General features: G+C 35.0%; 2 protein-coding genes across 2 annotated transcripts in view; both read right to left on the bottom strand.

Annotated features, from left to right (window-relative positions):
* The window catches only part of LOC134661386 (protein Wnt-5-like), a 49525-nt gene that overhangs the window by 11263 nt on the left and 20999 nt on the right, over nucleotides 1-17263 (bottom strand). Inside the window, exon 2 of the mRNA XM_063517451.1 lies at nucleotides 1234-1315. Within this exon, the coding sequence (XP_063373521.1) occupies nucleotides 1234-1315 (82 nt within the window). The remainder of the gene's footprint in view (nucleotides 1-1233; nucleotides 1316-17263) is intronic.
* On the bottom strand, nucleotides 4585-5651 carry LOC134660978 (uncharacterized). Its single transcript, XM_063516866.1, has one exon. It carries the CDS (start codon nucleotides 5599-5601, stop codon nucleotides 4585-4587), a length of 1017 nt encoding a protein of 338 aa, XP_063372936.1. The 5' UTR covers nucleotides 5602-5651.

Genomic DNA, 17263 nt, shown 5'->3' with positions numbered 1-17263 from the left:
GGAAAGAAAGTGACGGACACCGTTTTATCACGCTGTCACGTAGACAAGAACGACCATCATATCCGTACTGGAGAGAAATTGACATGAAACCTTAAGTTTGCTCATTTAACTTAAATTATTTTATGTTTTTAAATAAATAAAATAAATAAGGGCCTAGTTTTATACTTTTATGGTACAGCAGAATGCTGTAAAAAATATCTTTTATAGCTGTAACCAGGCTTTGTTTCTTTAGGCAACCCTATTTATTTATGTTCAGGACCATATTTTCTTTTATAAAATATAAGTTTCATCCGTCAGACGTATCGGTGAAGGCCGACCATATATAACGTATCTCCTACTACACGGCGTCTCCAAAGTTTTTATTGGCAAGGTGCGAAGTTGGTGGAGGGGGAAGTGGCGCTGATCGTCACAAACACAGGTAATCTTATGGAATGTCCGCCATTAGTACTAGCGGCAGCTGCTTGAACTAATTTTACTCCATAAGATTTAACGTAGAAAGTCCGCCAAAATGAGGGCAGCACCAGTCGTGCACCTAGCGAATATGCGCTAGCAACTATTAATCTTTGTAGCAAATAGGGTAGGTGCGTTAGTTTTCGTCCAGCTCTAGTTTTCGTCCACTTGACGAAATTGAATATAAATCTACATTGCTGCACAAATTTGGACTTAATACAATCCTTAATGTCGAGACAATATATCTATCTACATAAAAAATGTATTTGGCAAGTAGTAAATTAAATATCAAATATGTTATTTGCTAATCTGTCATGTGGACGAAAACTAGAGCATGGACGGAAACTAGCACAATGACCCTATTAGCTGCCGAACCAAGTAATAGGCAGTGTGTTGACGCTTTTAATATTGTCTGTGTCTTTTTATACTTGGTCAACCAGATCTTGACAGTAGAAAAAGGCGGCAAATTTGAAAAATGTAGGCGCGAAGGGATATCGTCCCATAGAAAATTTGAATTTCGCGCCTTTTTTTACTGACAAGAATTGGTTGACCTGCTATAGTAAGTTTTCATTTGTTGAATCTGTAATATTAGTTACTCAAAAAAAGTTTGTACCTACGTGGGGTCTCAAAAGGATAAATTAGGTAGGCACCTAAGAAATGCATAATAACACCGAAACTTGAGTCTTTTAATTTAACTTGTATTTGAGAAATGTTGACTGCCGGTATTAAGTTAAAAGCGAAATCCTTAATTATTTAACTTTGTAGATTGCTGGGTTAAATTACCTGGCCGGCCCACAGCGCTCCATCGCGCCTCGCCGTCGCGCAGTCAGCCTCCGTCCAGTTGCCGTCGCTCTCGTGCAGCGCCCTGTGTCAACCAAACAACGAATTGTGATCTATATGTTAAAAGGCCCTAGCAACAGCAAGGCACGCTTAAACAGGACAGGAGGGTGACCTATAGGTAGGTAGTGATAGGGTGATCTTAGCTAAATTAGCGGTTACTACTATCTATAATTGATGATGCATCCGAATATCACAATGCAGTAGATATATACCTAATCTAATACCTAATTTCAACATAGGCAGCCCGTGTGGATAGGTAGGTATATATACTCAGTATGGGTTTAGTATAAAAAGTAGTACGTTGCAAATGGTTCACACATTTATTATTTGTGTCGTGTTTGTGTCAATTAAAAACGGAAGAGCGCCATCTTGGACGGAGCATATTCAACCGTAGTTCAAATGCAAGCCTTTAATAGTAGGTGCCTAGGTGACTAGTGGAACTAGTGGATATAGTTGGTTAAACCAATTTGCCATTCAGTAAAAACCAGGAAAACTATAGAGACATGTTCTTTTCGTGGACCCTTCATATGTTCCTGAATATAAATAAATAGGGTTGCCTAAAGAAATATGGTCAAGGCCATTTTAATTAATTAAAAAAAACCTTCAAATTTCACCGACTTGTCTGACGGTCGAAATAAGTTCCAATGGAAAGTATACAACTTGTATAATAATATGAATCAACCAGGTAGGTGGCCTATCTTTTCCGGTCATTATTATGTGGTTGCCGTGTTTAAACAAGTGAGCACATAGTTGGACAATACAACATTCCGATTATTATGGTGGATAATCTGGGCCACCACGGCCTCTCATGCAGCCGTAGCGCTGGAAGGATCCCTCGCCACGCCAGCCTCAACGACGTCATCCGAAGGGCCCTTGTCAGTGCCAAGGTACCGTCCTCGAGCCCAACGGTCTGGCCAGGGTCGATGGCAAGAAGCCTGATGGAATGGCCAATATTTTGCCCAGCGGATCATCATTGCTATCCAGCGGGGCAATGGGGCCAGCCTTCTGGGTTCCCTACCGAGCGATTACGATTTAGGCCAAATTTTTTATTTTATAAGTTTTCAATTAAGTATTATTTATTATGTTTTGAAAATCAGACAGATGAGTACAATTGTCGATATAAACTCGCCTTTTTTAAACACGCAACCACATAATAGTGACCGGAAAAAGATAGGCAACCTAAAGTCTATTTTTTTATTTGGTAGACATTTCATAGTATGAAATGAGATTTTATATTCATACTATGAAATGTCATTTTAGTCTACCGAATAATAAAATAGACTTTAGTTAATTCATATTGTACAAGTGAAGACAAAATTATATTGTAGAAGTTGTATAGGTACTTTCCATTGGAACCAAACCAACCCAACCTTGTCAGTAAATAGGAACAAAAAAAACTATAGGTACTCATCCTTTTCTTTTGGGTGCTAGTACTAGTGTAAGACAAAGATACCTAGTATGATTCTCTCTGTCTATGTTTGAAATCAAACAGACCTTTGACACACTATAATTATTTTTTTCAATTTTTTTATTAAATAGACTTGACCATATTTTTTTTAGGCAATCGTATTTATATTTATGTTCAGGAACATGTCAGGAACATATAGAGACTACTCTTTGATATAGAGACAAACCAAAGAAAGTCTGCAGCGCAATAATTTGACATCGAATTAAAAAACTACATATGGCAATGTTTTTAAGCAGTCAGTAAACGTCATGCACTATGGTATATGTTTGTCAAAATCGTTTAAATATTCATTGTGTTTTGTGATGAACGGAATAAACATGGTGAAACCTTACAAAACCGGCGTGCGGGAGTTACTTTTCCGCATGACGAATAATTTTACACTTGTAAAAAGTCAGCACGAGGCGATTCAAGCTGAAAAACGACAATGTTTACAAAATTTGGAGTTGATGACGGGTAAGTGGAATGAAACATCTTAATACTTCACCATATGTACCTACTTAGATAATATAATATTGGTTTAGACAAAGGTTTCACAGCAAATTGAACACACCTAATAGGTATAGGCATACTTATGAACTTCCTCTAACATTTCGAGAAACTCATTGGTACTAGCCGGGTTTTGAGCTCGAACCCACAACCTCCATGCTTATGCTCACGGCATGGGTACCTACTAGTTAAAGCTAAAATTAATTTTTAATATATGTTTATTGTTTTAATGGTTTATTTCGTTTTTCCGAAAACTTTAGTTCGCAAATTGCGGGCAATTTCTCTGTCAATCTAATTACGCCTTAATGGGAGTAAAAGAGAAAGATGCTCGCATATTGAGAACTTCGGTGTTCGCAGAAGGCCCTCTGTACCTATTTACCGCCGTCGCGGATATTACAAAAGCTTATTAATTTTGATGAAGCCAAATGTCACATTCTCCCAATATTATTTATCAATATTAGTATATGTCTACATATTAATAGTGACATCTATTGTTGGAATGAAATTTATTTTACCATAAAAATTAAGCTGTGCATACAGCTTAATTTTTTCATAGACGGTAAATATGGTAGAAATTTCACAAGTATCAAGACTATTTAATCCATTTTCTGTGGTGTTGTCGCATACTGATTTTTAAAAACTACTTTTAATCTAGCGCTGCAGACTTTCTTTGGTTTGTCTCTAGCTGGTCAACCAAATCTTGTCAGTAAAAAAAGGCGCGAAATTCAAATTTTCTATGGGACGATATCCCTTTGCGCCTACATTTTTCAAATTTGCCGCCTTTTTACTGCCAAGATCTGGTTGACCAAGTATATATTTTATGAAAGAAAATATACTTGGTCAACCAGATCTTGACAGTAGAAAAAGGCGGCAAATTTGAAAAATGTAGGCGCGAAAGATTTGGTTGACCAGCTATAAGTTTCATCCGTCAGATGTATCGGTGAAGGTCGACCATATATCCCGGATCTCCTACTTACTAGTGTTTAGAGTTTTAATAAAGGATGAGTATTAAACAACACAATAAGTTTTATAATCAATTATATTTATTGAGCATCATTAATTTCGTTATTATTAAGTTAAACACAAGCACTAGCTGCGAGGTGCAAGCTATTAAATAAGTGCACAAATGGATTAGAATCAATGTTCATGACGATAAGTAGGTATACTTGATCAATCAGATCTTGACAGTAGAAAAAGGCGGCAAATTTGAAAAATGTAGGCGCGAAGGGATATCGTCCCATAGAAAATTTGAATTTCGCGCTTTTTTTTACTGACAAGATTTGGTTGACCAGCTATACCTACTTAACAAAAGCGTGCAATGTAAAAAATGCATCGTTTTTCTAGGAATGTTTTTCTGTCGAGTTTGCCGCAAGCCCGGCGTCGTGGCGACGCGCCGACTCCGGTCTCTGGCCGCGTTGGAATGCCTCGCACATTTCGTACAAGTAATTGGGAAGGAAGTCCGTCGCTCCGCCCTCTCTGCTCCTCAGCATCCTGTAAGCTGCACGTAGCGTCGGCTTCGGGGACAGCCGCAACTCCAACTCAACGGCTGACGGAAAGTGAGCTGCCAATGAGTACACGATCTCCAGATCGGAGGGCGGTGGATTCAGGTGTCTGTAACTAGAAACTTTCTGCAAAAAATATTCCGACATAGGCATCTGATGATTAGTCTCGTCATACTTTCCCAACTTCATATCATACAGGGCAGCCTTTTGCCTGTCAGCCCCCCAAAATTCATCTTCGAACGCCTTGAAAAAGTTGTCTATGTCTTTGAACTCACTTTTGAAACATCGAGCCCACATAAGAGGTACACCTTCGAAGCATGATATAATAAAAGCGAGTTGTTTTTCTTCAGGCATGTTCAGCTCAGATATGTAATACTTTGCATACTCTACAAAGTCCATAGGATGCGTGTCTCCACTATCATCAAAATGTGGTCTCTTATATGTAGAGGCCATAATCCAATCGCTAATATTATCAGATAAGGATTGTATGGTGGCTTTAGCGGAATTTTCGATGTATTTATCATCTAATTCGAGTATTTTAGGGCCACTCTCATGAGTCATGTTAGTTTTATCGAAAACTCCACTTGCTTTACCCAAATTTGGAAGTGACATATGACTACGTAGGCGTGATGAAGGCATATTTTTATAAACATCTTCTTGACTCTGAGAAAAACGAACCCCGAATCCCAACGTAGGCTTGTAGGGCGGGCGTTCGTCGAAGAGCACGGAATCCTCGAGTCGGGGGTGAGCGTCCTTGTGTGTTTCCTTGCCGACCGACGTAGATATTTTATCCACCATCTCCGACAGATTAGACACGGATGTTTTGATTTGGCGCAAATCAACAAACAAGCTCATGATGAGTTCATAGATGTGAATTTGTTATTGTTAGTAGCATTTTTTCATGACCTGTAACAAAATAAATTGAAAGTTACGAAAATTCACGGCTTAATCCATACAAGATATTACATATTTTGAATATCATACAAAGTAACTCTGTCTCTCTGTCTCTGTCTGTCCGCTGAACCGATTTAGATGAAATTTTGGAGATATTTTGAGTCCCGGGAAAGGACAGGATAGTTTTAATCCCGGAAACCAGGGATGATTTCCAGGATGGAAAGGGGTGAGAAGGGGGTGGAATTTATTATTTATATAGGTACCTAGTACATGCATATAATAATTCTACGCAGACGATGTCGCGGGCAGATGCTAGTAATCAATAATTGCTCGTTTATTCTTATGTACATCAATACGCATATAAGCATTCGCGTAAAATAAACTTAAGCTATTGTAGGTAAATAATATGAATTAATGGTATTTTTCAGGACAAAGCAATGATTTACAAAAAAAAATTTATAGCAATAACTATTTTAAATAGTTATTGGTCGATTAGTAAGTTGCCACTCTTAATAATCAGTAGTAGTAAGTAGTAGTAAACTCTTTATTGTACAAAAATACATTAAAAAGAACATACAAGTAGTGAGAAGTACAAAGACGAACTTATCCCTATGAGGGATCTCTTCCAGTTAACCTTTGAGTAGATGAGAGGAGAAAGTGAAAAGAGGGTGACGAATGCAGCAAAATGTACAACAAGGTACCGTAAAACGGGGTGAGTAGGTTTCGCGGGGAGAGGTGGGTTATGAATGGGGCGAGAAGGTTTGAGAGGGGGGTGAGAAGGGATTTTAAGGCTACTGCTACAAAAATAATGTATTCCAATTTAAAATGGAGCTATAGTAATACGCATAATAAAAAAAACGATCCAACAATCTTCCAAAATCACCTTTGTATGAAAACCCCTCTCACCCCAAATACGAGGCACTACGGGGTGAGGTGGGTTTTCCTCTTTATCGTCAAAGTTATGAAATGGAACTACCCAAAATAAAATAAAAACTAAAATACAAACGTCCGGAACACTTATTATATACACCATTCAGTTTTTATATGTAAAAATAAAATGTTATCAAGGTTTGAATTTCAGTTTTGACCCTACTCACCCCATTTTACGGTACCAAAAAGATAAAGGATATAAATACATACAAAATTTATAGGAAAAACATACATATATTACACAAAAATGAAAGGGGGAAAATACACTAAAAATTGGAAAGAATTAGAAAAATATAAAGCAAATATACGATAAAAATAGACAAATTAATCAGCCAAATCAGATAACCATAGCTTCTTTAACGTCTCCTTGAAGGACGCAACCGATTGTGCCTGCCTGAGCGAAACAGGCAGCTCATTCCACAGCTTCACTGGACGCACTGCGAAGGACTTGTTGTATCCTCGAGATATGTGAGGAGGGATGGCAAGTGATAGTGATGAGTGATAATAAGGTTTCAATTGGCTTATTTCTTTCAGATTTGTAAGGAGTGGTAAATTACTATATACTGGCCAATAATGAGTTATTGGCCACTATATATTAATGACCACTCGTGGTAGGGTGAGCCCTACTTATGCAATAATATAATCTTTCGGAATATTAGATCGCATTATTTTTTCTACCTACGTGTAAAAAATATAAATGGAGAAAAGAAAAGAAAATAGTGCAAAAAGTGCGTGCGTAGTAAGTTTGGAAGTAAATCGGGCTTACGTGCGACGACACCGACAGGGCCCACCGTACTACCCGCTACCACCGGGCGGGGAGGCCGTACGTACTTGCCGCTTTTTATACGCTCAAGTTACGGTATCTGGGTTATCGTTGCCGGAGTAATAAATTCCATTGATATTTCGTCGAGCTTGCCAAGGACATGCGTTACCGAGATTCCTATTTCCAATATTCCATAGGACGGGAATTCATTTCCAAGTTTGTTAATTTTCATTACAAACACATAAATATATGTACAAGAAATTGCTCGTTTAACTTGGCTACTGAGTGAAACACAACATATTTCACCACATCAACGTAAGGAAAATAGGTAAGTACTAATTATAAAACATTGCAAATGCATCCATCCATCAAATAAAAGTCAATTAACTCAACCAACTAACATGTGGAAAAACTCAAATATTGCATTAAATTATTTTTCACCTCAGCAGCTCGAACAAGGGTACTTTGATTCTTAAAAACAGTGAGCAAAATGCGATTTTGCTCACTGAGTGAGATAAAATGACATTCAAGTGACCTTTATAGTCAAATGTCATTTCAACATGCGGGGTCTAATAAAAGTTCGAAATACTTGGGTTCTATTATATCTGTCCCTTTCACACTGTTAGCAAAATGAAACAGACAAAAAAAAGTTAAAACGACATTCAACGGTATATTCACGGTTTATAATAGACCCCCGAAAAACTTCAGACCGCATCATTCCAAACCACGTACGAGTATGAATTCTTAATAATTAATTAATAAAAATAATATTTAAGATTTGATAAAATACTATATTTTAGGTATTTTATTGTACAATTAAAATAATGAACTCAAAAAATACACGCAAACTTAATTATTTTACTTTTAGGAATTTCTACCATACTTGACAAATAGTACATATCCGCAATTCGGACCGAATCTTACAAAGATTTTTTTTTACAAAAAAAAGTTGTCGATTGAAGTGTCAGTTAATGTTTGTTAATTCTATATTATTTTACTGGAATTTATTATTACGTTTTGTTTTTGTGTTCCATTGCGGTAATTAAACTTAATTGTTTGTATTTCTTAAGAAAACATGAGTGCAGGTATTAAGTGATGAAGAAGGATTACATTTTTCAAGTTGTCTAATAGGTATGTTCTCACTGCTCAGGTGAAAAATGTTGTGTACTACACGAGATCAAAGTTATTTACATCTCGTGCGCTTTTGAGTCCCTTACTACGCTCTTTCGCTTGCACGGGACTCAAAATATCACTCGAAGAAATATCAAACTTTGATCACTTGTTGTACAAATAACTATTGCCACTCTTGTGGAAAAAATTCAACTTTGACATCAGTTCTTGAAGAATAAACAAGCTGCTCGTAAAGGCTCTCTTTATTCTTCAAAAACTGGTGAAAACGAAATTACAGCAAGATAAAGGTTTAACTATACCAACTGACCAATTCATTAATTAATTAAATAACTAAGTTGCTGTTTTTTTTAAGTTGCTGTTACTTATACTGCCGAAATAAAATAAATAAATAACATAAAACACAACTACTACTACAAAATAAACAACATTTATGATTGTAGGTATTTGTAGTTATTGAAACTGGTCCTTATATATACTTAGGCCAAACTTAATAAAAAAAAGTACAGTGAAACCTGGATAAGTGAGACTTCAAGGGACGAGCAGATTTGTCTCACTTAAAGAGGTTTTCCACTTACCCAGGCTCTCAGTTAGCCAGGTACAAATAAATTTCTGTCTCATTTACAGAGGGTCCCATTAATAGAGGTGAGAATAGAGGATATATTTCAGTTATAGAGGTGGTATTTTGTAATTATCTTTAAAAATAAATAAGGTAAAATAATCCTTGTCCCTAAATATTTTTTAAGTCTGTTTAAATATTTCTTTGAATTTATTTTGAATGATTCTCCAAAGGAGAGATTTTTTTCAATTAAATTTGATACGGACTTCATTGCGTCTTAGAAATTTATTAAATGAAAATTTGTTTATTTGTGTTATTTATCAAAATTTCAGCTTTCGTTTCGATAGTTTTAACTACATAAAGTAACTAAATGAAACTTGAAGTCGTTTAGACACAATTAAGCAAATGCGGAATTTGTGCATAGACTAAGAGTTAGTAAGAATACGGAAATTGATCAATAAAGTCCAAGTTAGAGAGGCCATAGATTGACGTTATCTCAGATACAGAGGTCAATTCCTATAAAATTCTAAAAAAAAAAACAATTAGGAAAATGTAATCTTATAAATATAGTCTCAGTAAAAGAGGTAAAATACACTCTCTGTCTCAATTATAGAGGTAAATGTGACTATAAAATCACAACAACGAATCCCAGTTATAGAGGTTCGTTTTTTTTCACTAACAGAGGTAATTCAGTGCTAAAGTGTCGGGACCGCACCATGAGTCCCAGCTATAGAGGTTTCTCACTTATCCAGGTCTCACTTAATCAGGTTTCACTGTATTATAAATAGAATAAGTTTTTGGCAAAAATTTATTTTTTGGTACAAGCTTTTATCGCTGACTGTACTTTTCTTACGATAGACAACTAATACTCATCGAGACAATTCTAAAAACCCCTAACACAATTAGGTTGCGTTGTTTCATCACAGACTTCCTATGGCCACCTCCTGTCTCCATCATCAGATCAGTTCGACAGTACCATATTATTGTATTGTCATCAGAACTACATACAGCTGCCAATTTTCATGACGCTACGATCCTTGGAAGATGGTTAAATTAGTTACCTTCCATAGTATATTATACAGAGTGCTTCCTGTAACAGGAGCAATAAATTAAACTGTAGGCTGTACTCCTCAAACTGACCAACATTTGTTCAGCAACTTTTGAAAATAACTCGGGTTTTGGTTTTTATTACACTTTGTTTATTCTAAGACGCAATGTATTGCAAATTTTGTTATGTTTGAAGCGTGACAAGCAACGTCAAACACACTGATGTTAGCGTACATTGAAGGCAATATTTATTTTGTATGAAAAAGAGGAAGTCTAAAGGATTCATAATTTTAAAAAGTTGCTGAACAAATGTTGGTCAGTTTGAGGAGTACAGCCTACAGTTTAATTTATTGCTCCTGTTACAGGAAGCACCCTGTATATGATATAGTATTCCATTACATAGTTACATACAGGTCGACCTAATAAAAGCTTGTTAATAAAATTAACTCAAGTAGTGGGGTTTGAGCTGTAGACCTCTTGTAAGCTTAAAAATACTAAAAAAATAAAAGTACCTACCTACCTAGTACCTACTTCCTTGAGTCATTATCACAGCGGATATATAATAATTTTTTTACCTGAGCAGCTCGAACAAAGTACCCTTGTTCGAGCTGCTGAGGTGAAAACTTAATTGTTAATATATCTTAAGACAACATGAGTGAATAGGTAAGTGATGAAGAAGGAATACATTTTTCGGGTTCTCTAAAATATGTTTTCACTGCTGAGGTGAAAAGTTTTGTAAACTACACGAGATCAAAGTTATTTACATCTCGTGCGCTTTTGAGTCCCTTACTACGCTCAAGATTCTAGTATAGAATCTTTCGCTTGCACGGGACTCAAAATAAGCACTCGAAGAAATATCAAACTTTGATCTCTTGTTGTACAAATAACTATTAAAGTAAATTTTCATCATTTTGAAACGTAACGACAATAAAATCTGTTGTAAATAATGTAACTGGGTCGTTCTCGCATTTCGTGCAAATCGGTGTTTTCGGAAATTTACCAAAAATGTGGTGGCGTTTTCAAATATCTGTTAATGCAAGGTTGTAACATAGGGCCTAAAGTATATGTCTCTCCAATGAACAATTCTAAAAAGGTATGTATTTTCTTTATATGTACAATTAACACCCAATTTTTTCATCCATCTCTACATGTAACGCGTGAAGATGTAACTTTCACCTACATTTTAACCTTAAGATACTACAAATAGAAAATTCGTTGTTTGTTCAATAAATAACTTATTTAGTTATGTTTTAAATCGTATAATATTAGAAGCTAGAAATAAATAATAAAAACTATACAGCCTTATAAGTGTATGGTTCAAGTAATTTCTTCATTACCGACGCGAGAAATAGATTAGCTATATTTTGCTATATTACGAGGTATATAGCGCCTACCGCCGATGCAACACATTGTTCGTCAGTCAGTTGGCCGCGTGATCTCGTAGCGGACGCCCGTGTGCTGCTGTTAGCGAAAATATATACGATCTCTCGGGTCGGGAAGGAGTGTGGTTCTCGTTAGTCTTCATCGCCATCGCATGATTTATACAGTAGGGTAACGGCACCAGTGGCCAGCCAGGTACCAGTGGTCAGCCTTTTGAGTCGTTTATCTATATATATAAATGCAAGTGTCCTGACTGACTGACTGACTGACTGATTCATCAACGCAGAGCCGAAACTACAAAAGCTAGAAAGTTGAAATTTGCACACTAGGTTGAATTTATAAAGTGTACAAGAGATAAGAAGCGATTTTGAAAAATTCAACCCCTAAGGGGGTTAAAAAGGGGATGAAAGGTTGTATGGGGTGCAAGTTTTATTTTAAGCTAGGATTTTGAAACTTTGTAAAAATGTACTATATTAAAAAACAAGAAAACTAATTTCTGCGTTTTCGAAAATTCATCCCCCAAGGTGGTGAAAAAGGGGTTGAAAGTTTGTATGGAGATCAAATATTTTTGTGAGTGTTGGACTTGAAACTTTGTATATGGGGATATTATTATAAGACGGGAAAAGTAATTTCAGCGTTTTTGAAAATTCATCCCCTAACAGGGTTAAAAAGGGGTTGAAAGTTTGAATCCATTACAAATGCTTTGAAACTTCTTAGAAAGACATAATAGCCGATGACAAAAAAAAAGGAATTGCGACGTTTTAGGTAATTCAACCCCTAAGGGGGTAAAAAGGGGATGAAACTTTGTCCTGGGTGCAAATTTTATTTTAAGCTAGGACCTTGAAACTTCGTAAAAAGGTATTAAATTAAAAAACAAGAAAACTAATTTCTGAGTTTTCGAAAATTCATCCCCCAAGGTGGTGAATAAGGGGTTGAAAGTTTGTATGGAGATCAAATATTTTTGTGAGTGTTGGACTTGAAACTTTGTATATGGGGATATTATTATAAGACGGGAAAAGTAATTTTAGCGTTTTTGAAAATTCATCCCCTAACAGGGTTAAAAAGAGGTTGAAAGTTTGAATCCATTACAAATGCTTTGAAACTTCTTAGAAAGACATAATAGCCGATGACAAAAAAAAGGAATTGCGACGTTTTAGGTAATTCAACCCCTAAGGGGGTAAAAAGGGGATGAAACATTGTCCTGGGGTGCAAATTTTATTTTAAGCTAGGACCTTGAAACTTCGTAAAAAGGTATTAAATTAAAAAACAAGAAAACTAATTTCTGCGTTTTCGAAAATTCATCCCCCAAGGTGGTGAATAAGGGGTTGAAAGTTTGTATGGAGATTAAATATTTTTGTGAGTGTTGGACTTGAAACTTTGTATATGGGGATATTATTATAAGACGGGAAAAGTAATTTCAGCGTTTTTGAAAATTCATCCCCCAAGGTGGTTAAAAAGGGGTTGAAAGTTTGAATCCATCACAAATGCTTTGAAACTTCTTAGAAAGACATAATAGCCGATGACAAAAAACAGGAATTGCGACGTTTTAGGTAATTCAACCCCTAAGGGGGTAAAAAAGGGGATGAAACTTTGACCTGGGGTGCAAATTTTATTTTAAGCTAGGACCTTAAAACTTCGTAAAAAGGTATTAAATTTAAAAAAACAAGAAAACTAATTTCAGCGTTTTTAAAACTTCATCCCCCGAGGTGGTAAAAACGGGGTTGAAATTTTGTACGGAGATCAGATATTTTTGAGAGTGCGGGACTTGAATCTTTGTATTTGAGGATATTATTAGAAGACAGGAAAGGTTATTTCAGCGTTTTGTAAAATTCATCCCCTCATTTAAAAGGGGGTTGAAAGTTTGTATGGAGTTCAAATTTTATTTTAAGTTAAGAACTTGAAACTTCGTAAAAATATATGTTATTAAAATACAAGAAAACTAATTTCAGCGTTTTTGAATTATCATCTCCTAAGGTGGTAAAAAGGGGGTTGAAAGTTTGTATGGATATCAAACATTTTTTCGAACGCGGGACTTGAATCTTTGTATTTCGGGATATTATTAAAATACAGGAAAAAATAATTTCAGCGTTTTGTAAAATTCATCCCCCAACAGGGTTAAAAAGGGGTTGAAAGTTTTAATCCATTACAAATGCTTTGAAACTTCTTAGAAAGGCATAATAGCCGATTACAAAAAAAAGTAATTGCTACGTTTTTGGAAATTCAACCCCTAAGGGGGATAAAAAGAGGATGAAACTTCGTCTTAGGGTGCAAATTTTATTTTAAGCTAGGAACTTGAAACTTTGCAAAAAGGTATTAAATTAAGATACAAGAAAACTAATTTCAGCGTTTTTGAAAATTCATCCCCTAAGGTGGTGAAAAAGGGGTTGGAAGTTTGTATGGATATCAAACATTTTTTCGAATACGCGACTTGAATCTTTCTATTTGGGGATATTATTAGAAGACAGGAAAAGTTATTTTAGCGTTTTGTAAAATTCATCCCCTAACAGGGTTAAAACAGGGTGAAAGTTTGTATAGGGTTCAAATTTTATTTAAAGCTACAAACTTGAAACTTCGTAAAAATGTATTTTATCAAAAGAGAAGAAAACTAATTTCAGAGATTTTGATAATTCATCCCCCGAGGTGGTGAAAAAGGGGTTGAAAATTTGTTTGGAGGCCAAACATTTTTTTGAGTGCGGGATTTGAATCGTTGTATAAAGGCATATTATTAGAATACAAGAAAAATAATTTCAGCTTTTAAAAAATCATCCCCTAAAATGATTAAAAAGGGGTTGAAAGTTTGTATAGGGTTCAAATTTTATTTAAAGCTAGGAACTTCAAACTTCGTAAATAGGTAGTTAGGTAGTAGGTTTTATTAAATAGAGGACATGAAAATCTTCTTAGGGGGTTTAGAGGGATTATAACGAGGACAATTTTATTCAGTTAGGGGCTTGAAACTTCGTAGGTTGTGAAAGACAAAGTCTCATGCGTTGTATAATATTAATAATTAACAAATGATTAACCGTCCTACCGCAATCTCTTGATTCTCTTGCTGCACAATGTTCTAAGCTAATGTAGAATATATAACCACCAATATACAAATCCACGCGTACGAAGTCGCGGGCAACAGCTAGTTGGTCATAAATATCTGGTATATTCGTTTAAACGAATCGCGAGTACTCAAATAGGAGCTTTGATTCCTTATTGGTTAATAAGTCACACGACAGGTGCGGTGAGGGAACGGGGGGAAGAAATATACTCGTTCATACAGGTGCTGTTTGTCGACGAGTGCAATAGTGTCATGTCCGCCATATTTTTTACTGCACGTGGTGTTCTCTTAACAGGCAAGAAAAACTATGTTTTAATGTTAAAAGTTATTGTTTTTGTTAATGATTGGTTTATTTATTAGTTTATCTATTAAATTGCATTATATTTGAATGAAAATATCAATATTTCACTTATAAATTGAGGGGGCTGGCCACTGGATAACACTTTTTTCCAAAGAATCCAGTGCCCAGCCCCCCACGGCTGACCTTTGGGTTATTCGTTTATTTTATTATTTTCGAGCCAATGCGACCGTTAGGACCGTTAAATTTACATTTTCAAATTTAGTTAGGCATGCCCTAGTCAATTTAAAGTAAAACCCAGTAGTCAGCCGCATTTGAAATAACGTTTTAATGCGGCTGAGCACTGGGTTTCGCGGATCCAGTACTCAGCCATTGACCTTGCTTGGTACGTCACCGCCAAAAATATGTCCACATTTTTAAACCCTATCTCATTGAAATAAGGTTCAAAAGTGTATACATATTTTTGACGTTAACTATACATAACTATCATTTTGCTTTTTCCTGGTCGGTATATGACTTTGTTTATTAATGATAATTAGATCTGCACAGACTCGATTAATTATTTTTTACCGAATACCTACTAGGAACATAATTATAATTATATTACCTGATTTACCTCGTTAATTTTTGACGGATTAATTATTAGAAAATAAATATTGCGATTCTTAGTTTGCAAGAATAGTGTTAGTTAATTAAGTATCTATGGCCAACAAATTTCGTGTCATAAGAATTGTATGTACCTATAAGATTTTTTTTTATTAAATAAGTAAACAAGTAGGTAAGTAATACATATATGCAAAAAAATTATAAACTAAGATTAAAAACTACAACTAACTACAATAACGATAAGTAACAAAAATTATAAAAATATATATATTATAATATCGTTGATTTTGATATATATATATATATATATTAGTGATTTTGATCTAATTATTATGAATAGTTTATATAGGCTGAGTACTGGGTATACAGAGGCTGCTTACTGGATTTTGGAGGCTGACTACTGGAGAAAAGTGCCACTTTTTGTTTAAACTTAATTAGAGATATTATAAAGAGGATTGTTGTTTTTTTAAATATTTTGTTTTAAAACTATGATAAACAATTGATCTAACCATGTCATTTGTTTAATTATCCGACTAATCCTGTAGAAATGCCGAACGTTCAAACTTAAAAAAGTCGTTATAAGGCTGACTACTGGTGCCTTTACCCTACGTAGCAAGTGTACATTATTATAATTATACGTAATGAAGTGTTTTAGTGTCGCCTTTCAGATGGTTTATTCTGCAAAATTAAGGTCTGATGCCAACTGATGTAGGCGACAAAAACTTCCAAAACTTCATTCATATCGGTTTCATTCACTTCTTTTCCTTCCAATTTTACTGGGGAAGGTAATGAATGACTTAAGAAGGTAATTATAATATATTCGAGGCAGTGCATTTAATGGAAAGAGGCTTAGTTATTATAAATATTACGTTGTTATAAACATTTAAAACTGTATATGATAATAGGGGAGCCCAACCGGGGAGCCTTTGTAGTCTAAGATGGTCGACCTTCACCAATATGTCTGACGGATGAAACTTACATATTATGAAAGAAAATATGTTCCTGAACATAAATAAATAGGGTTGCTTAAAGAAATATGGTCAAGACTATTTTTAATTATTTTTTGAAAAAAAAAATTTTTTTCTTCAAATTTCACCGATCTGTCTGACAAACGAAATAAGTTCCAATGGAAAGTATACAACTTGTACAATATAAATCAACTAGGTTGCCTATCTTTTTCCGGTCACTATTATGTGGTTATAGGGTTGCTTGCGAAAATCCGGTCACAAATAAGGGTTGCCAGGCTTTTAAATAAAATAAGAAGGGAAGACTTTTAGCGATAACTCATAAACGGCTTAACTTATCAAGTTTGCTTTAATTTTGTTTGAATGAGTTTATTAGGCACTATTTTTATGATTTTTTTCATATTTTTTGGATCGATTTTTCAAAAGTTAGAAGGAATAACCGTTTTTTATTCTTTCTAAATTATTATTTCCGAAATGATTCACTTTATCAAAAAATGTTGTTTGCAAACTCCTATTTATTTTTAAAGACCTATCCAACGACACCCCACACTATAGGGTTAAAACGATTAAAAAAAATTACATAGGTACAAAACGCGAATGATTTAAATATATTTTGTCTATGCTAATTTTTGAAAATTTGAAAACTATGTTTTATGTGATATGGTGCGCAGATGATCAAACCGACTTAACAAACACTTGGGGTTAACAATCTCGACTTATAATGATGATAAGTAAATGGTAAATGTACCATCTAGCTTGAACATTATAAGTTGAGATTGTCAACTCCAAGTGTATGTCAAGTCGGTTTGATCATCTCCGCAGTGCTTAAGACACATGTTTTTAATATTGTTGATTTTAATTGGTGTTAATTTTCTTGAAATACAGTTTTTTTATGTTCGAT

Source organism: Cydia amplana, chromosome Z (genome assembly GCF_948474715.1).
Source record: "Cydia amplana chromosome Z, ilCydAmpl1.1, whole genome shotgun sequence".
NCBI classification, from domain to species: domain Eukaryota; kingdom Metazoa; phylum Arthropoda; class Insecta; order Lepidoptera; family Tortricidae; genus Cydia; species Cydia amplana.
This window is presented reverse-complemented; position numbering and strand designations above follow the sequence as displayed.

Bases quoted from the DNA above. Each gene is read 5' to 3' on its own strand.
- LOC134660978 (XM_063516866.1), bottom strand. From the start codon at position 5,601: ATGAGCTTGTTTGTTGATTTGCGCCAAATCAAAACATCCGTGTCTAAT.